The sequence below is a fragment of the Eulemur rufifrons genome, chromosome 7, assembly GCF_041146395.1.
Source record: "Eulemur rufifrons isolate Redbay chromosome 7, OSU_ERuf_1, whole genome shotgun sequence".
NCBI lineage: Eukaryota > Metazoa > Chordata > Mammalia > Primates > Lemuridae > Eulemur > Eulemur rufifrons.
In genome coordinates this window covers 148,639,642-148,661,025 of record NC_090989.1, presented here as the reverse complement: position 1 = coordinate 148,661,025, position 21,384 = coordinate 148,639,642, and the positions used below count along the sequence as shown (strand labels likewise).

Below are 21,384 nucleotides of genomic sequence, written 5' to 3'. Positions count from 1 at the left end.
TGAGTCTGCCCTGGGGCAGCCCTTGGGAGGTCACGTGCAAAGGTAGGGGCTGGAATCCATGGAGCTGAGCCGTGACAACGTGTGCCTATGTGTGAGTGTGTGGTGGGGGCAGGGCTTACAAGCCTGGAGATGCTGGTGGGGCTGCCAGGAAGGCTTCCTGGAAGAGGAGGTCCTGGCTAGCAGTGAGAGGGAGGCGCAGGCTCTCTAGGGACCAGGGGAGGCAAGCTGCAGTGAGGCCCAGGTGTCCCTGTCGGAGCCTATGCTGCTGGCAGCCCCTTTTCCCCCAACCCCCCCTAGGATCCTCCCTGCGGCTCCCTGTGGCCAGCAGCTCTGCAGCACTCGGCTCTGCTCCACTCCGCTCAGCTCCGCTCCAGGAAGGCCACCTCCTCCTCCCCCTCCTTCTCCCGCTGTCACCACTCACCACACATAGCCTCGAGGGGGTGGGGACCCCAGACCTGGACACACCCCACCGTGGCGCTGGAGCTCAGTTGGTCAGACGGACGCACGGTTGGACGCAGGACCCCGGAGCCCTGAGGTGGGCAGTGTGCCAGGGTCCCTCGCAGCCTCCTCAAGGTCAGTGCCAGCTGGGGATGCAGCTACTCTGGGGCCCTTGAGACCTGCAGGGTCCACCCAGGCCCCTCCTCCCAGATCACAGGTCCCAAAGTGGGCTTTACCCCAGGTGCATCTGAGGCAGGCAGGACCAGGGGCAAGGGGACACCCCTATGTTCACAGGCCAGCCCAGGTCCGGGGGTCTATCAGGAGAGGCCCCAGGCTGGGGGCCAGCTCTTCACCGAGGTCTCGCTGGGGACACCCTGCGTCGGCCATGGGGAGCTAAAATTGGAAAGTGGCGAGTGGGAGGCAGCTGACAAAGCTATTTCGCGGGCTCTGGTTTCAGGCTCCTGCTCCGGTTTCGGGCTCCTGCTCCATTAACCTGATCCCCAGGGCCTCCCTACCCCCACCCAGACGCTGAGGAGGTGCCTCAGCCCTCAGGCCGGCAGCGCAGCAGTCAGGCAGCCCCTGGCGTGGGCAGGGGCAGCGAGGGTCCCCTCTTATCTAAGACTCCAGCAGGCTCACTGAGAATACCCGGTCCTGAAGGGAGGCAGACAGAAGCCCGTCCCAGGTTCACTGTGTGACCTTGACAGGGCCCTGCCCCTTTCTGGCCCGTGACCTCCCCCCAACTGTCCGATAAGGGGAGTGTCGACTGTGGAGGCCCCGGAGAGCTGGCTGCAGGGCTGGTGGTGGAGATCTGGGGGAGGGTCTGGGGTGGGAGACAGGGCTACATCAGCCACCTCTTGGCCCAGCTCAGCCTGAGAAGTGCCTAGGCATGTTCCTCCCTTTAATTTGGGCCCTGAGTCTGTACTCATGGAGCCCTTGGGAAGACCCTGGGCCAGGCTGATGCAGTGTAGGAAGGGCACGGGTCCTAGGTGAAGCCCAGGGATGGCCCAGCAGGACTCCTGGGGACAAGCTAGGCCCCAGCAGGCAGGCGGAGTGGCCAGGCTCCGCTGGGCCTGATTCCGGTCAGCACCTTGGACAGCAGCCAGTGCCCTCCCCGGTGCCTGCCTGGCCCTGCCTGCTCGGCCAGGGCACCTCCTCAAATAGCACAGCCCCGGCCAGCACCCAGGACCTGAACATAGAGAGCACTGGGAGAGTGGGGCAGTGTGATCACGGACACAGGCAGGGACCAGGAATGTGACAGGCTGGAGAGCACGGGCTTGGGGGGGGGGGGTGGGGGTCAGTGAGAGGCTAGAGGCTGAATGAGAAGGATGGAGGCTTGGCAACAGGGGCAGGACCCGGGAGGTCACGGGCTGTCAGGGAAGGAAGGACGGCGTGGGGAGGGAGGGAGTGGAGAAGGTGACTTGGAGGGAGCTGGGCCTTTGTCAGGAGCTGAGGGAGGCTCACTGAGGAACCTGGGGCAGACACCTGATTGAGGTGATAGAGATAAGGTTTGTCCACATGGAAGGTCCGCACAGAGGGTAGGGACCGGCCCACCTGCAGGTATGCAGCAGTCAGTGGAGGTGAGTAAGGTGGCTGAGTGAGCCCCGAATGGGAGGGTGGGGACCACAGCAGCAGCTAGGATAGGGCGCCTGTGCTGGGTAGCTGGGCAGGGGGCAGGGAGAGGGATGGCCCAAGGTCCCCAGGGGGCAGGTGGGGCAGTCTCTTCAGAGTGGGTCCCCAGCACCCCAGTGGAGGACCATGAGGTAGGGCCAGGCAGGGCTGGCAGCTGCTGTTCCCTCACCCGACCCGTGTCCCCCAGCCCTGTCCAGGCTATGGGCATCAAGACAGCGTTGCCTGCGGCTGAGCTGGGCCTCTACTCCCTGGTGCTGAGCGGAGCGCTGGCCTATGCTGGCCGGGGCCTCCTCGAGGCTTCGCAAGGTAACAGCTGGGCCCAGGGCAGGGGGTGGGGCCCTTCCTCCCCTGGGGGCCTCCGGGTTCCAACCAGCAAGGCCAGACACTCATGGCCTCTAGACCCGGGGTACCCCCTAGGCCCTGGGGGTTGGGCGGAGCCAGGTGCAGTCACAGGGTGGCAGAGATGCAGAGATACTGACAGAGACACTCAGACACTCAGGGACACAGTCGGACCTGGACCCAGATGCCCAGCGAGGCGAGACCCAGAGAGAAGCAGACGAAGAACAAGAGAGACCCAGACCCGCTCCCCACTCCCGTGCCCCAGGGTGGAGGGCAGCCCTGTCCGTGGGGAAGGCAGGGGCGAGGACGTGAAGGGCCCTTCTCCCTGAGGCCACACTCTGTTCTCAGATGGGGCCCACAGGAAGTCCTTCCGAGAGTCCGTGCGACCCGGCTGGGAGTACATTGGCCGGAAGATGGTAGGTTCCCCACACCCTGGGGTCCCTGCTTGGGGTCCCTGAGCCCTGCACATCTCTCCCATCCCAAACCCTTGCCAGTCTCCACTGTTCAGATGTTCTCATGCAACAGAGGGCACCTCACAGCGCGAGGGTCTCCATGCTTTCAGCTCTCCATGGGCCCCTCCCCATTTAGGAAATGGGTCACATGTATCTAGATGAGCGTTGGCAGGGGCCTCCGGCAGCGCCCCTCCCAGCGACAAAGCAATAATGGTGGGATGTCAGGCAATGTGCTCAGCAGAGGTGCACTTTGGGGGCAGGGCAGCCCACACGGGGCCCCCCATTCCTCTCTACCTATTCAGAGGGGAATGCAGGGACCTCAGCTGCTGCTCTCAGCGAATGCATAAGAAGAACATGAGGGCCAGGAAGGTGCTGGGGCTCTGCGCAGCCAGGTGCCAGCCTGTCCTGCCCCCTCTCCCACCCTAACCGCCCCACCTCCTCCTGCCTGGACTGCCCAGGATGTGGCTGACTTCGAGTGGGTGATGTGGTTCACCTCCTTCCGCAACATCATTGTCTTCGCCCTCTCGGGACATGTGCTGTTTGCTAAACTCTGCACGATGGTGGCCCCCCAGGTGAGCGGGACCTAGGCCACCCAGCCTCCCCCTGTCCACTCCTCTGTAGCCACAGGGGTTGTGGGAACTCTATCCTGGGGTCACCCCCCCTTACACAGATAGTTAACCGAAGCCCTCTTTCTGTCCACAGCTCCGCTCCTGGGTGTACGCTGTGTACGGGGCTCTGGCCGTGGCAGGCACGATGGGCCCTTGGTACCTGCTGCTGCTGCTTGGTCACTGTGTGGGCCTCTACGTGGCCTCACTCTTGGGCCAGCCCTGGCTCTGTCTCGGCCTGGGCCTGGCTAGCCTGGCCTCCTTCAAGATGGACCCCCTCATCTCGTGGCAGGTGTGCACTGGAGTGGCGCAGGGGTGGAGGGTGCGGGCATCCGATCCCAGCCTCTCACTCCATCCGGAGCCCTTGCCTCCCCAGTGCCCCAAGCATCTCCTTCACTTTCCCACCTGTCTTCAAGCCTCTGAGCATGCTGTCCACAAGGCGATCACCTGTACCGAAGGAACATGTGCAGTTTGTCCTCTGCTCTGTCACATTGCCGGGATAGAGCAGTGGCCAGTGTCAACCGGCTCAGGAAGAGAGGGAGGGGTGGGACCAGGTTGGGCCCTGTGGGAAGCTGGGGGGCTTTTCCCAGAGACAGGAGGCTCCCTGGTGAGCTCATGGCCTGTTCTCTCCCCTCCAGAGCGGGTTTGTGACAGGCACTTTTGATCTACAAGAGGTGCTGTTTCAGGGGGGCAGTGGCTTCACAGTGCTGCGCTGCACCAGCTTTGCGCTGGAGAGCTGTGCCCACCCTGATCGCCGCTACTCCCTAGCTGACCTGCTCAAGTACAACTTCTACCTGCCCTTCTTCTTCTTTGGGCCCATCATGACCTTTGATCGCTTCCACACCCAGGTGAGGGGACACCTGTGGGCTTCCAGAACAGGGCTGGATCTCCCTATTCAGACGGGGGCTCCCATCTCAGATAGAACCCTCCGGGCAGGATAGGCTGTCCCCATCCTCAGGCATGATTCCTGCACAAAGCCAAGTCTCCCCTCCCTCCTCAGACCCCAGGACGGGGCCACCTTTCCCCCTCCCACAGGGATCGCAGGGTGGAGATGTGCCTCCTCCTTTAGACAGGACTCCCAGGCTGTGGATGTTCCCCGCCCACTCAAACGGGGCTCCCAGGACAGAACCGGGTCTGCCCAGGCTGGGCTGTGTCTCCACCCTCAGGCAGGACCCCTGGATGAAGCTGTGTCTCCTCCCACGCCGCTCAGACAGGGCTCCTCCGGCAGGGCTTGCCCCTGCCCTCAGTCGGCACTCGCCTCTCCCCTCAGACACTTCGCATCCCCCCAGGTGAGCCAAGCGGAGCCAGTGAGGCCCGAGGGCGAGCTGTGGCGCATCCGGGCCCAGGCGGGCCTCAGCGTGGTGGCCATCATGGCCGTGGACATCTTCTTTCACTTCTTCTACATCCTCACCATCCCCGGTGACCTCAAGTTCGTCAACCGCCTCCCAGACAGTGCCCTCGGTGGGTCCCCAGAGCAGGGACCAGGGCTGGGGCTGCCACCCCAGGAAGACAGACCATCTGCATTCCCACAGGGTGTCACAGTTGGGGAAGCCGAGGCCCTGGGGGCACAGCACCTAAGGGTGGGAGACCAGGGACTTATCCTTTGAAACGCATGGGACTTGGCGTTGGCTTTGTCCTGTGAGGCGGGAGCAGTATCCCACAGAGCCTGCTCCGCTTCACCGGGCTGTGGCTGATTTCCACAGCTGTGATGGGGTCTCCATGGGGCAGTCAGGGCCTGGTGTCTCCCCCAGGAAGTGACGGGATGGGGTCTCCGTGGGGATGGGCCCAGGAGCAAGGACCTCCCCTGGCACCTGGGAAGAGAAAGTGACCATGAGAGAGGGCCAATTTCAGCACCTCCCCCAGTAATTGGGGGTCGGCAAGGGGAGGCCGACACAGGAACCCCAGGCAGTGATGGCACCTTGTCCCCAGCTGGCCTCGCCTATTCAAACCTGGTGTACGACTGGGTGAAGGCAGCCGTCCTCTTTGGCGTCGTCAACACCGTGGCACGGCTCGACCACCTGGACCCCCCCCAGCCTCCAAAGTGCATCACAGCACTCTACGTCTTCGGGGAAACGTGAGTGCCGACGGGGGAGACGGCCCCTGGAGTCCCCACCATCCCCCAGCCTCTTCCCCTTGCCCGGGGAGCTCTGCCCAATGGCCGAGTCACACCCATCTGCTCTCCCCGTACAGGCACTTCGACCGTGGCATCAATGACTGGCTTTGCAAGTGAGTTGGGAGTGGGGGATGGTCACAGCCATCCTGCCAGGTGTCTGGGCAGGGCAGTGCCAAGATCAGCCCACGGTTTTAAAGATCACCCCTGGGCCAGAGGAAGCGAGGAGGGCAGTGAGGAGGTCGTGGCAGAGGTCTAGGTGAAAGACATAGAGGTCTGGCCTCGGGAGAGGGCCCCGCAGGTGGAGACAGGGGTGAGAGTAGAGACACACCACAGGGACCCTTGGCAGGACGGGGCCTGCAGTGCAGGTACAGGGAAGGAGAGGACGATGACTCCCAAATTCCTGTCTGCAGCCTGGGAGGACGGAGGGCTGGTTTCCAGAGAGGGATTCGGTGTGAGGAGTGTCTAGTCGGAACGAGGGCAGCATCTTTGTGGAGAGTCAGCGAGGTGGGTGGGCCTGAGGGTCTGGGGTTCAGAGCAGCCCAGGGGCTGATGGGCTCTGAGCGTCATGAGTGTGGGCGCGTGGCCTTTCGGCCTTGGGAGTGGATCAGTCCCGAGGAGAGAGAGTAGAGTGAGAAGAGGAGAGAGGGGGCGACCAAGACTGGGCCTGCGAGGAGGACTCTGGTTGGGGGAAGAGGAAGAGCCAGCAGAAGGGGCGGACAGGAGTGGTCAGAGGAGCAGGAGAATCAAGGCCAGGGATGCCCTGGAAGCCAAGGGAGGACCATCAGGCATGGTGGGGCGGCTGGGGCAGGTGCTGCGCAGGCCCAAGGAAGCTGGACACTGAGGATGAGTGTTGGTGACATGCGGCCTTGGGCTGGAGAGGCAAGGGCAGTTGGGAGTGGAGGGAAGCTGAGGAGCTACAGGGGTGTGCGGACGACTCCTGAAGAAGCCTGGGGCTGAAGGGGCAAGGCAGAGCAGCGGCTGGGGAGAGCGGGGTGTTTTAGGGACGGGAGATAGTGGACGTGCCGAGGGGAATTACTCAACAGGGAAGACGCTGGTGATGCAGCATGCGGGGGTGACTGAGGGAGCGAGGTCCCTGGGGAGGGAGGAGGCCACGGCATCCAGGTCCAGGCAGAGGCCTGGCTTTGGGAGGAGGAGGAGGAGCCAGTGTGGACACAGAAGAATGGCAGGTCAGCGTAGAAAAGTAAGGGATTCCACGTGTCCTCCGTGAGGTAGGTGGCGCAGCCATCAGCCGAGAGCTGCGGGGCTGGGGGCAGGAAGGAGGCAGCACCCAGGCCTCCCCCGCCCGCCCCACCCGGGTCCCCCACACCCACTCCCACCCGCGGGAGGGATGAGGGCACAGCCACTGCAGGGCCCAGGAGAAGCAGCTGACTAGGGAAACCGCGGCATCGAGAGCTGGCTGGTGTTGCAGGTCGTGGGTTTACAGACTCCAGTGTGTGAAGATGTGCGATTTTCCCATCAGGGCTTAGCTGCTTGGGTGCGGGTGAGGAGACAGTAAGCGACTGGACTCTCCCGGATGAGTGAGAGGAGGAAGTGAGAGAGACGGGTTTTTAGGTTATTTATAATGACAGCTCATTGGAGGAGCAGCTACCTGAGGTCAGCTCTTGTTAAGGACGGTGGTGAAGTCCCACAAGATCAATGGGACTAAAGGACTGAAGCTGAGGGGCCAGACGTTCAGGAGGGGCTGGGCAGAGTGGGAATTAGGAAGTAGAGAAATTTCAAGTGGTGACAAAGTTGGGGGCGTGGCCATGGGCGTGGGTGGCTGAGGTGGCGTGGAGGAAAAAAACACTGGAAATGAGGAGGTCAAGGAATGGAGAGGCTGGTTACTCAATGGGTCTTCCACTGAATTTATTCAACAAATATTTACTGAGCACCTACTATGTGCCAGGCACTGTTCTAGGCACTGGGGATACAGCAGTGAACATGGCAAAGACCTTGAACTCATGGAGCTTACAGTCTAGTGGGGAGAAACAGACCATAAACAGGTAAACAAACAAATAAGATAATTTTAGAGAGTGGTAAGTGTTATGAAGAAAACATAACGAATGTGTAAGGGGATAGAAGTTGGCAACAGGGTAGAAGCTTCTTTCGTTGGGTTCTGGGTGGGCTCCTCTGAGATGATAAGTGAACTGAGTCCTAAGTGACACGGAGATCTGGGAAGAGAATTCCAGGCAGAGGGGACAACTGCAAAGGCCTTGAGGCACGAACCGACTGAGTGTGTCTGAAGCCAGTAAGGCCAGCGGGGTAGACGGGCAGAATGCAGGCACGAGGTCAGGGAGGGGCAGAAACCGGGCTACAGGGGCTCTCCCAGCCAGAGCAAGGAGCTGGAGCTTACTCCAACTGCGATGGGAGGCCACTGAGGGGGCTGATCATGGAGGTGACGTGACTCGAGCTACACTCTAAAGCTGCCCCTGGCTGCTGTGTGGCGAATGGGCCGTAGGGGTAAAGAGAGAAGCGGGAAGACCACCTAAGAGGGTCTTGCGTTAATCAGTGTGAGAGATGTGCACCCCGACTGGGGAGTAGAGGAGGCGGTGAGCAGCGGGCAGGGCCGAGTGGAGAAACAGAATAGGCTGGCTTGCTTGGAGGTGCCAATGAGAGTCCAAGTGGGCGCCAGGGCTTATAGCCTGAGCAATGGGCGGTGGTGCCAGTGACTGAGAGGGGGGTGGAGGGGTTTGGGCAGGGAGGGGAATCAGTCATCCACGTGAGATGCCCATAGCAGCTGGATACACAAGTCAGGAGAAACTGGGCTGAAGACACAGATTTGGGGTCATGAGCAAGCGTAGAGCCAGACGTGAAGTGCGGGGTGTGGATGAGATCACCTGGGGAGGAAGTGAGCAGAGCCAGAGAGGACACGCTGTCCGAGACTGAGTCCCCCACTGCATGAAGTTGGGTAGAGGAGAAGGAGCAGCCACCTGAGGTCAGGGCTGTTGAATGTGCCCAGGGTGACAGTGCTGAGGAGGGCTGCCCTGTTGTGTCCTCTGCCCGTCTCATACCTGCTTTCCTACACCTCCTTCGGCCCCTTCTCCCGTCTTTCCTGCAGATATGTGTATGACCACATTGGTGGGGAGCACTCCCAGGTGATCCCAGAGCTAGGGGCCTCGGTGGCCACATTTGCTATCACCACTCTGTGGCTCGGGCCTTGTGACATTGTCTACCTGTGGTCATCCCTTAACTGCTTTGGCCTCAACTTTGAGCTCTGGGTACAGAAGCTGGCAGAGTGGGGGCCCCTAGCACGAACTGAGGTGAGCAGGGAAGGTCTGGGCTGGGACTGGCTTGTTCACGGGGGAGGGTGGGGACCGCTGCTTTCTGGGGTGGTCCAACCACTTGGTCCCCCAGTCCAGAACTTTCTCACCACCACCCTCCTGTTGTCAGGACAATGGCTCACCTGTGGGAACCTGGCCCGGAGCACCCGGGCCTGGCTGTGTTGCTCAGCCCTCACCCTCTCTCTGGATCTCAGTTTCCCCATGTTTAACAATGAGGGAGACCCAGGTGTACCCCCAGGACCTGAGTAGCCATGTGGGCAAGGCTGATGACCAACCGTGTCCTCTTTCCTTTGGGCCTCTTGTCCTGCTTCCAATGCTGTCCTGGACTGGGCAGGCCTCTCTGTCGGAGCAGATGTCCCGCAGGGTGCGGGCCCTCTTTGGGGCCATGAACTTCTGGGCTATCATCATGTACAACCTTGTGAGCCTGAACAGCCTCGAGTTCACAGAGCTGGTTGCCCGGCGCCTGCTACTCACAGGTGAGGGACAGGGGTGTGGGATACAGAACGTGCCAGGCATCAACCTCTAGGACTCTGACGTTCTGAAATGCCCCTATCCCGCCCAGCGCCCCAGGGACTCGGCAGGGAGGGCCAGTCGAGCAGGGAGAGGGATGGGAAGAGAAGAGGCACTGAGGAAGGGGTACTGCTCCGGGGCATCGACAATTTCTTCCCTACACAGGGTTCCCACAGACCACGCTGGCCGTCCTGTCTGTCACCTACTGTGGTGTCCAGCTGGTGAAGGAGCGTGAGCGAACCCTGGCTCTGGAGGAGGAGCAGAAGCAGGACAAAGAGAAGCTGGAGTAGGCGGGAGGGGGGTGGGGGGAGAGGCTCTGCTCAGCTATTCCTGGGCCCCAGGCCCAAGCCGGGCCAGATGCGGCTGACTGACAGAATAAAAGACTTTTCTACCACAGCCTGCCATTCCTTGCCCCGTCTCCCAGCAGCCTCCTGCTGCTTGTCTATGCCGGCTGAGGAGCGGGGGGGCTCTAGGCCTCAGGGAGGGCCACACACAGAGTGTGGAGGAGACAGCACGTGGAGGGCAGAGACCACCGACCCTGGTGACCCAGCTGCAGAACCCTGAAGCCCCGAATCTCCAAACCAGCAGGTCACTAACTTGGCACCTGATTCCAGACCTGAGCTGCTTGCTCAGAAGGCACTTTATTCTTCTTAGCAAAGGAGACTTATCCACGCTGCAAGGTGTGCTTGATGGGGACACTCCCATCTGTGGGGACTTACGTGGCACACACAGCCAGGCTGGGGCAGGGCCAGGGTGCACCTGGGAGGGATCCACCCCTGTGGTTCTGGCTCATGGACCAAGAAGACCCGGAGGGATACGGCGACACGGGAGAAGCCTCTAGTTTCTTGGCCCTGCCCAAAAGCTAGGACAAGGCAGGGATTTCCCTTTCCTGGATGAAGCAGCCCCTCGGGCACCATAACTGGATCCAGGGGCGCTTCAGCCTCTCCTGGCCTCCTCCTTGGAGCCCCCACGAGGCCAGGTCTGTGAGCACTGCAGGACGGCAGGGGCGCTTAGTTCAAGGCCTCTGAGCTGGTCACATCTTGGTCAGGCGCAGCACATTGAGGCGCACAGGTAGGAAGGTGGCACCTGCCGCGTAGGCGATCTCCCGCAGGACACCCTCCCACTTCTTCTCATCCTCGTTATACCTGGAGGTGGAGTGGGCAGCTTGGTCAGCTCAGCCTACAGTGGAGCTCAGCAGAGAGGGGTGGCTGAGTGCACTGGGCCCGTCTCTAGGTAGATCTGCTTCTGGAAAATTCCCCTGTTCTGGGAAAGGAGGCCCCCGCAAGACCCATCACAAAGAACACCCACCTCACACTCTAGGAAGGACCACCCTGTCCGGGAAAGGACACCTCCCAAGGATTCCCACGTTCCTCAGAGTGCACCTCCCTCCAGCAAGGTCTACACCCACCACACACCAATTCCCTCGCCTGGAGCATTTCCATTCTCCACCTCCAAGTCCCCCCCACCCCCCAGCAGCTCTGCTCCCCAGAGGCTGCCTGCAGCAGTGGGGATGACTGAAGTTTTGGGGGACACCCCAGGAGGATGAAACCCCTTTCTCCCACCCCAGGGGGGACCATCCATGGAAAGCAATGGTCCCCGGAAGCTGGGGTCCAGCTACTTCCCAGTCCTGGCTTCGGCTCTCCCTCCAGAACAAGCACCCAGAAGGCAGAGAGGGGAAAGGCCTGGATGCTCCCTGGGCCCTGTTTCCATGGGTCTGTGCCCTAAGCTTCGGGTCAGCTCCTGTCTGCAGCATTGCTGATGCTCCACAGTGGGGCGTGGTGCCCCATGTGCACACCCAGACCTTCCCGAGCAAACTGGCGAGACCCTGAGGCCAAGCAGGGTGCATCTGCTGTTCCTCCCCTACAGGGCTCCCTGGAGGACAGATCAGCTTGGCCCGCAGAGGAGCCTGCCAGGTGCCTTGGTGCACTGCACACTGCTATGAGGTGTCAGCCTTGCTCCTGGTTCCCCCCTCGCTTCCCTGGGGCTGGGCTCACCTCCAGATGTCGTTGAGCTCTGTGGGAACCAGCTCTCCGGACTCGGTCTCCAGGGTGGCAAAGCCACCGATGGCATAGAGGGTGCCTGCCAGGCTGACCAGGCTGAGCGAGCTGCGCTCCTGCGAGAAGGCCTCAAAGGGCGCCCACCTGGGAGGGGAGTGAGGCGGTGCATCACTGGGGGCCTCAGCAAGCCCAGGGTGCTTCCTGCCACCAGTGCCCACAGTTTCTGCTGCACCCTCTGCAATCCGCATCCCAGGGTCCCGTGCTCCCAGCACAAGCTCCTGTTCTCTGACCCTCTTGGGAACACCTACCTGGTGCCCCCACCCCAGCCTCAGAGAGTCCCAACTGGGCTCCCCTTCCCTCTCCCTCTGATGGTCACCGCCTTCCCTGGTCTCTCACTCCTTCCCTTTCCCTTGTCCCTTGTCCCCTTGTCATTCCATCCAAGCTGCCCAGTGAAGGTCACCATGGATCTCCCCACTGTCCCCCCTTCCTCTCCTGAACTAACTCTCACCAGCCAACTCACGACCCCAGTCCCTGGCAGGCCCCAGCCTTGCCCTGGACACAGTCCTCCTGCTCCTCGGTGGCCAGTGACACCCATTTCTTGCCTCCTATCCACCCCTCTTCTTACATACAGCCTTCTCAAGGCATCTTCGCTCCCCTGGCTCCTGCCTTGGGCCTTCATCCCCGCCCTCCAAAACTGCTCTCACTGAGGTCTGTGGCCACCACAGGGCTTTAAAATCCAGGGCCCCCAGCACACGCCACTGCTGATATGACTTTCACCTGCTACCTCTCCAAGTTCACCTTCTCAGACTCCTTCCTGGATAAGGTACCTGTCCCCAGCATCCCTCGGGGCGTGGGCCTCGGCTGCTCACACTTACAGCCTCTCTCCTGGGGGAGCTCGGCCCCTCCATGTGCTGTTGACCCCAGATCTCTCCCTCCAGCTCAGCCCTCTCTCTGGCCCAGTGGGCTCCTCCTGGACACCCCCAGGCACCTCCTACCTGGGCCCTCACTTTCCCTATCTCACCCCAGTGGTTCTCCAGTAAATGGTTTCCCACCCTCGCTCAAAAGCATCTACTTCCCCCCTCACTTAACCCCACAATCCAATCAATTGCTAAGCCCTGTTCCACCCCTAAACTCTTGCTACTCAAAGTGTGGTTCGTGGACCAGCAGCCTCAGCGTCACCTGGGGGCTTGTTAGAAATACAGACCCTTAGGCCCTCCCCATACCCGAGAATCTGCATTTTAACGTGATCCCCGGGGAGACTCACGTGCACATCACAGGGTGAGAGGCCCTGGCCTAAGTCTTTCTCCAGTGCATCCGCTCAGCCCCGTCCCCGCTGTACCCCCAGCTCCAGGCCCCCATCCCCTCTCCCTACAGCTGCACCCCTGACCTCCCTGCCCCCTGGGAAACCCCAGTCTTCTCTCTACATCAGCTGCCGTGAGGCGCTTTAGCAGAACACAGATGGGCCCTTAAAACCAGTGAAACGCATTTCACTGTCCCTCTCCTGCTATCCCCTTCCAGCCCCAGCACCGCCATCCCACCTCCCTTCACCCCCTACCCACCATCCAGCCTGAGCTACGCTTCCCTCCAGTGGGCCCTGCCTTCTTTCTCCTAACTGCCTTGGCACCAGGCTTCCTTTGCCCGGGGCATCCTTCGCCCACCCACCCTGGCCCCTTTTGCGGCTAAGTACAACCATCTGTCAGCTCAGTTTTCTCTTAACGTCCCAGGCAGGGGAGCGTCTGTCTTGTTCACTGCTATATCCCTTGCACCAGGCCACTGCCTGCCATGAGTCCCTGAATGAGGAAGCTGGCATCCCCTACTCCACCCCTGGGAGCTCCCTCTTGCAGGCCAGGCTGGCCCTAACCCTTCCCCACTTCACTGCTGATCAGAGGAGAGACACTATTTCTGTGCTAATTTCCAAACTCAACAGTGCAGACCCAACACAGGGGCTATGACCCCTGCCAGGGCCCACACAAGCCCAAAGCCACTCAACTGTCCTTGTGGGGAGGAGGGAGCAAGCTGCGTACTTGTTGTCTGCGATGCTGTACACCTCGGCAGAGCTGGTCAGCCCTGTGTCGGTGACCCCAGCCGCCACAAAAATGCGGCCGTCATGGATGGTGGCACCAAAGAGTGAGCGGGCGGTCTTCATGGGTGCCAGCTCCTTCCACTCGAACTTCTTGGGGTCATAGACGCACATTTTGTTCAGGCATTTCCTGTGGGGTGGGGGACGGTGAGCGACCGGAGAGTAGCGGGAGCAGGGCCACCCTTCCCTCCGGCTGCCTCTCCCAGGACAGCCAGGACAGACCCCTGACAGCATACGGGAGACCCTGCTCCTGCTCGCTGCCGCAGACTCGCTCCAGGCCCTGGGCCTCACCTGTCGCTGCCTTTGCCGCCAATGACGTAGACAAGGTCCATGTGGGAGAGCACCGCGTGGCCATACACGGCATAAGGCAGCGGATCCGATTCGCCCCATTTGAACGACCTGGAGGGGACGGGAGTGGGGCGGACGCCGGGCTCAGGCATATGCTCGGTCCTCGTCTCCGCATTCACCCGCCCTCCCAACACACATTCGCTGTGACCCCATCCTTTGCTGGGACTTCCCAGACCTCTCAGTCCCTTGGTCCCACGCCACTGTGCACCCTCCCCACCGCCACCGAAGCCCACCCCCGCCCCAGGCCCCGGCCTCCAGGCGCTCCCCTCCCCCACCCTCGACCCCGCCCCCAGCGCCCGCCCCGCCCCCGGCCGCGCTCACAGCCTGTCGTAGCACATGACCGAGTCCAGGCAGCGCTCGCCGTCCTTGACCTCTCGGCCGCCGACCACGTAGATGGAGTTGAGAGCCTCTCCCAGGCCGAAGAGGCAGCGTGGGGAGGGCAGCGGCGGCATCCCCAGCCACTCTGAGTCCAGGTGGTCAAACTGCGGGCCGGGTTTGTCCGGTTAGCTGCCGCCCCCCACTTCCCCAGCCCCAGCCCAGCCCAGCCCAGCCACTCCGATCACAGACGAGTCCAGGCCACCAGGTAGGACCACGCAGGCTGGAAGCAGGCCCCTCCTGCCATCAAGCTGAAAGCAGAGTGCCCCACGCCCCCACCCCCACCCTAGGTAGATGCCCAGAGACCACCTTGACAAGCAGGGTGATGGGCACCACGGCACAGATGAGAGGAGGGAGCTCCGAGAAGGAGGTCCTGCTGTGGCCTTGGCACCTCCTCAGTACAGCTGGGAACGGAGGCCTGCCTGCCCCTTACTCTACACGCCATTCCACTGCTCAGGAAACTTCCAAATACAGCTCTGCCATTCACCTCTTAAAATCTACAGTCTGCAGCCATGTCTACCTCCACAGCCTTATAATAAATATAATAGTGGCTTATCTTTTTGAAGTTTTCTAAGGGCTGAGCACTTTATAAGCATCACTTAACCTTGAAAGCACCTTACCAATCAGGAAGAACAATATTCCCACTTACAAAGGCCGGGAGAGAATAAACAGTGGTCCCACCTGCTGAGCTGGTAACTGGTGGAGCAGCCCCCATGCCCCCCTCCAACTGTAAGGCCTGTGAGCTTAACCCTAGCACCAAGCTGCCCCTCACCCCTCTCGCTGGTCAGGCTTCAGGGAGCACGGCTCGTCCCTGGTTCTGTCCTTTGTTCACCATTCCGTGGCCAGAAACAATGCCATCCTCCCCTTCCCATCTCCAAGCCCACCCAACTGACAAGGCTCAAACCTACATGGCCAATCTCCAGGAAGCTCTCTCTGCCCTCTGAGATTTCACAGCCACACCCCCAAATTGGACTGGGCACTCCACTCTACTGATTCTGCCTGGGCCTCAGTTTCCTGGTCTGAACAATGGGAGGATTAGGCAGGACGGTGCCTTTGTCTGGAGTACTCTGTGTTCTGAGCTCCAGTCCTGGCCCTCATGCAAAGGCCCTGCCCTAGATCTCTACACTGACCTTGTTCTTCCTTCTCACTGCCTGACCCCAAACCCGTACAGGGCCAAGGGCCTCCAATGTATGCCAACCTGGGGCCAACATCCACGTTATTGAGACACCAAATTACCCGGCTCTTTGGCAGCTGCCTATGAGTGTTGAACCTTCAGGCAAGTGGCTGTCAGTCAACCTCCCAGTCTACATCTCACCCTAGACCCAGTGACATTCCCCTGTGTGAACACAGGCACCTCCTGGGCCCCAGGCTGCCCCCAGTGCCCAGAACCCAGCACTGGCTGGCTGCTCCCAAGATTGGCTAGGCACCTGAAGGAAGTAAGCGCTCATGGGGTCCTCTTTGTTGTCCTCGTTGTAGAAAAGGCCTCCAGCCACGAAGACCTGGTTCTCCTTGGTGACCAAGCTGACATGATTCTTGGGGACCTGGTTGGAGAGGGAGGCACAATAGCATTCGTTGGCTGCTGGATCGTAGGCCACAGCGCCCTCCTCGCTGATCATGAAGATAAGGTCCTGCAAGAACATGCCAAAGCGCAGGGTGTCATTGAGGATCCCAGGTAAAACGCGTTCGGCCTCCTCGTCCTCCTTGGCTTCGGATGTGCCTTTGGCGGCCTCCTCGGCCCCGGCTGCCTCTTTCCCCTTCTTCTTCTTGCGCAGCGTGGTGATGCGGCCCTCGTGCGCGTCCTTCACCATCTGCACCTTGCGCAGCAACTCGGGCTGGGCACGCACGAGAGGGTGGCGCTCTACGCGGGTCTCCAGGAAGGAGCGTGGCAGCAGGCGGCAGCGCACGCTCTCAAAGACTGTGGGCAGCGCGCGCTGGCGCTCGGCCTGCGCCTCGGAGTCGCCGCTGCCCGCCCACCTCATCACCGCCTCGAACACCGCCTCCTCCTTCTCCACGTTGAGGCCGTCGCTGGAGATGATGGCGATGAGCTCGTCAGCCGAGAGTCCGAGGAAGTCGGCGTCGCGCGCCACTAGCGTGAAGTGCGCGCAGATGAAATCGCGGGCAGCCACCGCGAGGCGCGCGCAGTCGAGCAGGAGGCCGAGGCGGAAGACGGCCAGGCAGTTGGAGAGGCACAGGCGCTTCTGCAGGAAGGACACGCAGATGGTGAAGATGGACGGGATCTGGAAGCGGTGCGCCGCGGCGAACAAATCCTGCACGCTCGCCTCGTCCAGCGAGATCTCCGACGTGTACAGGTAGTGCAGCACCTGGGCCACCACGTCCGGGGACACCTCCTCCAGGCGCAGCTCGCCCGCTCGCTCTGGCTCAGCCAGGAAGCGCGCCCGGAAGTAGGGGCTGCAGGCGGCCAGCACCAGGCGGTGGCACGGGAACTCGCGCTCGCCCGCCCGCACCACACAGTCGAGGAACTTGCCGTGGTCCAGCATGTCCTTGAGCCCGTCTTGCAGGAGCGTCTGCTGGTACAACCGCTGCTCCTCCGCCTGCTCCAAGCCCAGCGCCATGGTGGGGGCCCAGGGTGCAGCGACAGTGCCAGGGGGCTCCTCTCTACCCTTGCTTTCCTGCTGGGGTGCGCTGAAAGTGCGCAGCTGTCCGCGCTGGGCTATATATAGAGGTGGCCCCAGCCCTGTAAGGCGAGCCGCCTGGCCTCCTGCACATGACTCACAGGGGACAGCTGGGCAGAGGCCCCCTCCCGGAGCAGCCTTGACTCAGCCCTGGGGGCTCATGGGACGGGAGCGGGGCGGGGGTGGGGGAGTGGGGTGTGTGTCTAGGCCCTCCCCAAAAGATGAGGATCTTTTTTTTTTTTTTTTTTTTTTTTTTTTGTTGAGACAGAGTCTAACTTTGTTGCCCAGGCTAGAGTGAGTGCCGTGGCATCAGCTTAGCTCACAGCAACCTCAGACTCCTCGGCTTAAGCGATCCTACTGCCTCAGCCTCCCAAGTAGCTGGGACTACAGGCATGCGCCACTATGCCCGGCTAATTTTTTTTATATAGATTTTTAGTTGTCCATATAATGTCTTTCTATTTTTTAGTAGAGACGGGGTCTCGCTCAGGCTGGTCTCGAACTCCTGACCTTGAGCGATCCACCCGCCTCGGCCTCCCAGAGTGCTAGGATTACAGGCGTGAGCCACCGCGCCCGGCCTTGGATCTTGCTACTTCATTTCTAAATGGAGCACAGCAAGGTTTTGACTCTGGAGTCCCTGGTCAGGAGGTGATCCTGAGAGGGTGGCCCAAGCTCTGACCGGCAGTCCAGGGAGGGGGAAGCATTGGACCTCCTCTTTCAGGGTCTCCCTTCATGCTTTCGGGGCCTATCTGTCCTGTGCCTCCCTTCCTCCCATCTTCCTCACTCCAGCCACCCCTGGATACAGGTTGCTTGGGTTTCCTGCTCAGAACTTGGTCATGGCCTTCGCTCTTTGGGGGTCTTCTTGCCCCATCTTTAAAATGGGAAGAGCTTTTCCTCTTTCTGCCTCTGCTCTGAGACCCTCCTTTTTGCAAGAAAGCAGGAAGGTGCCTTAGGCAAACAAAGGCACCACTTTCCTGTGGGGCCTGGGGCAAGTCAGGTCTCTCTGTTAAGCCTCAGTTTCCCCTCCTACACAATGAGGAGGTGGAGAAGTTAGACTGTAACAGCCTCAGTTCAGGCACACTGAGCTACCGTGTTGCTGAGAGTACACCATTAGAGGGTTCTGACACTGTAAGGTGTCAGACGAGCTAGAAAATTAATTTCCTAGGATTCTGCTATTGTAGGTGTTTAAACTCTCAGGGTTTTCATATTCTAGGGAAGTGAATATTTTGAATTTTAGTGTTCAAAAGGTAACACTCTAAGAGTTAAAAATTCCAGGACTTTAGCTGTTTATACTCATTGCTCTTGGTCTGTATTAGGCTGGGCCTAAGCCTGCCTGGCCTCAGGGCCCCTGCACCCTGTCTATGGTCTAAGGGGTCAGGGTCGAGGCCCAGGACAGCCAATCTCAATGCCCACCCTGCTCTGGGCTCCCGACCACCCTATCCCTCCCCCCCCACCCCCCAACACACACACACATCAGTTTCAGCCACCAAGATTAACTTGTTCCCAAAGTGCCAGAGGCTGCAGCTGTGGATTAAATTTAGCCCCAGGGACACGTGTATGAACTGTATGGGGCACTCCTCCATCATTCCTCTGAGTCACTTGTTTATAACCTCAGGCTTGGAGAGTGGGGGGATAGGAGAGAAGACCTCAGGCTGGGCCAGGACTGAGTCACCTCCCCTTTTGTGGTTTCAGCAACGTCACTGACTGTCCCTCCTGAGCAGTGCATCTGACATCACTTGCTCACTCTACCAACAGGTCCAGAGGGACACAGCACCTGGACAGGCCATGGAGGTGGCTTTTCCGTCTTGCTGGAAGGCCAAGGGCTCACTCAGAGAGTCCTGGCCTGCAGGCCATTTCTCACAAGCACGGCCAGTGAGGAGACAAGGCTCTGAGAGGCTCAGCAACTTGGCCGGGATTCGAAGCAGGTCTGCCCACCTCCGAAGACTGTGGAAATGCCTCCCTACCTTGCTGCTTCCCGGGAATTAGCAAAAATGTCCATTAATCGTAGTCTCATTTTCCAAAGACCAGAATGGAAGGTACTGACTGAACAATTAACTTATATTTATCAAATGACTTAATGAGATATTTTTAGACCATGATGGATCCCATAGTGCTCACTCCCTACCAGGCATTTGTGTGTGGCTCGTTCATTCATCAAGAACCTACTGTGCACTGTTCTGATTGCTGAGGATGCAGCAGTGAGCAAGTCAGGCAGAACTCCTGTCTTTGTAGAGCTTACATTCATCAGAGCAAGGGCTGGCTGCGGGGAGACAGCAACAAATAGATACTCATCCAGGATGCCAGATGCTGATGCCGGCTATGGAGACGAGTGAGGCAGGGAAGGGACATGGGAAGTGGAGGCAGAGGTTGCAGTGATTTTAAATGGAGGGGTCCGGTGGGCTCACTGAGAGGGTCACACTTGAGCAGGTTCAAACCATGGGGGATTCTGAGGAGGGGGCACAGCCTGAGCAAAGGCCCTGAGGCACCTGGCATGTTCAGGAAGAGCAAGGAGGCCAGCAGGGTTAGAAGAGTGACCAAGAGGCAAGTAGGAGGAAATAAGGAGAGAGGTTAGGGAGAGGGACCATGTACGGTCATTGGGGCAGCATGAGGACTTTGGTTTTTCCCCCGAGTGAAATGGGGAGCTACTGTTCATTTTTAAATTATGATTATGGAAAGTGCACGTATATATGTATATATAGAAAGAAAGAGAGAGAGAGGATAACACTCTGACCCCCCAGGATCTCATGCCCCCACTTCCATACCTATCAAGCCGCCATGTCATGGCCAACCCTGTGTCATCTCTGCCCCCACCCACTCTATTTATAATCCCAGGAGGTGCCCAGGGATTGGATGTGGGTGGAGGAAAGAGAGAGGAGAAAGGGTGACTCCAAGGCATTTAGCTGAATCAAAAGGAAGATGTAATCTTATTTCATCCTTTTAATTTTTACTCATTTGATCTTTACACCAAAATTATGAGATAGGTATTATTTTTCCTATCTTATAGAAACTGAATTTTAGATGGCCAGCAAATAGAGAGCAGCCTAATCATGTTTTTTTTTTAAACAGCTTTATTGAGGCGTAAGTGACATGTGATAAACTGCACATATTTAAAGGTAATTATTTGATAAGCTTTGACATATGAATACACACCTGTGAAGCCATCACCACTACAATCAAGATAGGAAACATATCCATCACCCACAAGTTTCCTCATGCCCTTTTTTTTTTTTTTAAAGAGACGAGGTCCCGCCATGTTGCCCAGACTGGAGTGCAGTGGCTATTCACAGGTGCGATACCACCACTGATCAGCACGGGAGTTTTGACCTGCTCCGTTTCTGACCCAAGCTGATTCACCCCTCCTTGGGCAACCTGGTGGTCCCCTGCTCCTGGGAGGTCACCAGATTGACACTGAACTTAGTGCACCTGAGCAGCATAGTGTGCTACAGCCCAGAACTCCTGGGCTCGAGCCATCCTCCCACCTCAGCCTCCGGTGTAGTGGGAACTAGAGGTGCGTGCCACCACGCCAGGCTCCTCATTTCCCCCTACACACCCCCAAGCCAAGTCACTAAGCTGCTTTCTGTCACTCTAACCCAGACTGACTTCTGGGTTAAAGATGGCCTGTGCTGCAAGAAGTTGAGATGCTGGAAATGCTTTTAAGTGACATAGAGAAAGAGATCAATCCAAAGGCAGGGAGCCAGGAGTGTTGGAATGGGTGTATTTCCTGTGAACTTCATCGTCATCTGTGTTTGCTGAAGGCTTAGAGGACACTGTCACCCATCATTGATGATGTGTTGGTGAGGAATGCTGGCAACTTTGACTTGTGCTACAGTGGCTACGGATGTGGGTGGGAGCCTTTGCCTTTGAAGTGGCCTCCTGATTTCAGGGAGGATCAGGGGATCTTGGAGGTGGCAGTGCCCAAGCAATGGCTTATAAATGCCAAAGACAAAATTAGGGCTGGAGAGGGTGGTATTCGGGTAGACTGACCTAGGGGGATCCTTGGGGTGGCTCATGGATCACCGGTTTCCTAGGAACTGAAATAGGTGGTCATCCTACTAAAGTCCTACTGATACACATTCTCAACCTGGATTCGCCTTCCCTGCCTGCCACATTTCTGCTAATCTCTCCATCCGTGGATGTCATGCCTTATTTATGTTTATGGAACCAAACTCAACACTGCTTCTGATCCAAGATCTCATTTTGTAACAAGAGAAGTGAGGCAAGCCTTCCAGTTAATGATGCCTGATTAAATACACGTATTTATTTTTGCTTCCTTCTGAACCTCACTACAATTAAAGTAGAGAGTTAAAAGAAAAAATATAGCATAACCTCCCAGGGACATAGTATACAACACACTCCATAGGGATATAGCAACAACTCTGTGGATTCTGGAAAGCAAGTGACGTAGGTGAGCAGCTTAGCAGGCCTGACCCCAAGTCGGCAATGGGAAACCCAGATGCAAGTTTTCTATACCTCAGAACCCAGAAAATATCCAGAATTGACAGCATCAGATACCTTGGAAGATACAGGAGAAGGCTAAAAGCAAGAGGATTGGTTATGATAAGAAGCAGTTACACCTAAAGAACACCA

At 58.9% G+C, this 21,384-nt stretch overlaps 2 protein-coding genes across 2 annotated transcripts; one reads left to right on the top strand and one right to left on the bottom strand.

Annotated features, from left to right (window-relative positions):
• Positions 1 to 352: 352 nt before the first annotated feature.
• HHATL (hedgehog acyltransferase like) lies at positions 353 to 9,763 on the top strand. The gene is made up of 12 exons (XM_069473495.1): positions 353 to 573; positions 2,255 to 2,373; positions 2,755 to 2,822; positions 3,317 to 3,430; positions 3,561 to 3,755; positions 4,102 to 4,311; positions 4,753 to 4,924; positions 5,393 to 5,537; positions 5,654 to 5,689; positions 8,635 to 8,836; positions 9,192 to 9,333; positions 9,533 to 9,763. Exons 2-12 carry the CDS (start codon positions 2,268 to 2,270, stop codon positions 9,655 to 9,657), a joined length of 1,515 nt encoding a protein of 504 aa, XP_069329596.1. The 5' UTR covers positions 353 to 573; positions 2,255 to 2,267; the 3' UTR covers positions 9,658 to 9,763.
• A 111-nt stretch (positions 9,764 to 9,874) lies between these two features.
• KLHL40 (kelch like family member 40) lies at positions 9,875 to 16,812 on the bottom strand. Its single transcript, XM_069473494.1, has 6 exons — positions 15,595 to 16,812; positions 14,114 to 14,274; positions 13,736 to 13,843; positions 13,389 to 13,574; positions 11,362 to 11,508; positions 9,875 to 10,512 (listed from the first exon to the last, which is right to left on the bottom strand). Exons 1-6 carry the CDS (start codon positions 16,738 to 16,740, stop codon positions 10,401 to 10,403), a joined length of 1,860 nt encoding a protein of 619 aa, XP_069329595.1. The 5' UTR covers positions 16,741 to 16,812; the 3' UTR covers positions 9,875 to 10,400.
• Between the last annotated feature and the right edge of the window lie 4,572 nt (positions 16,813 to 21,384).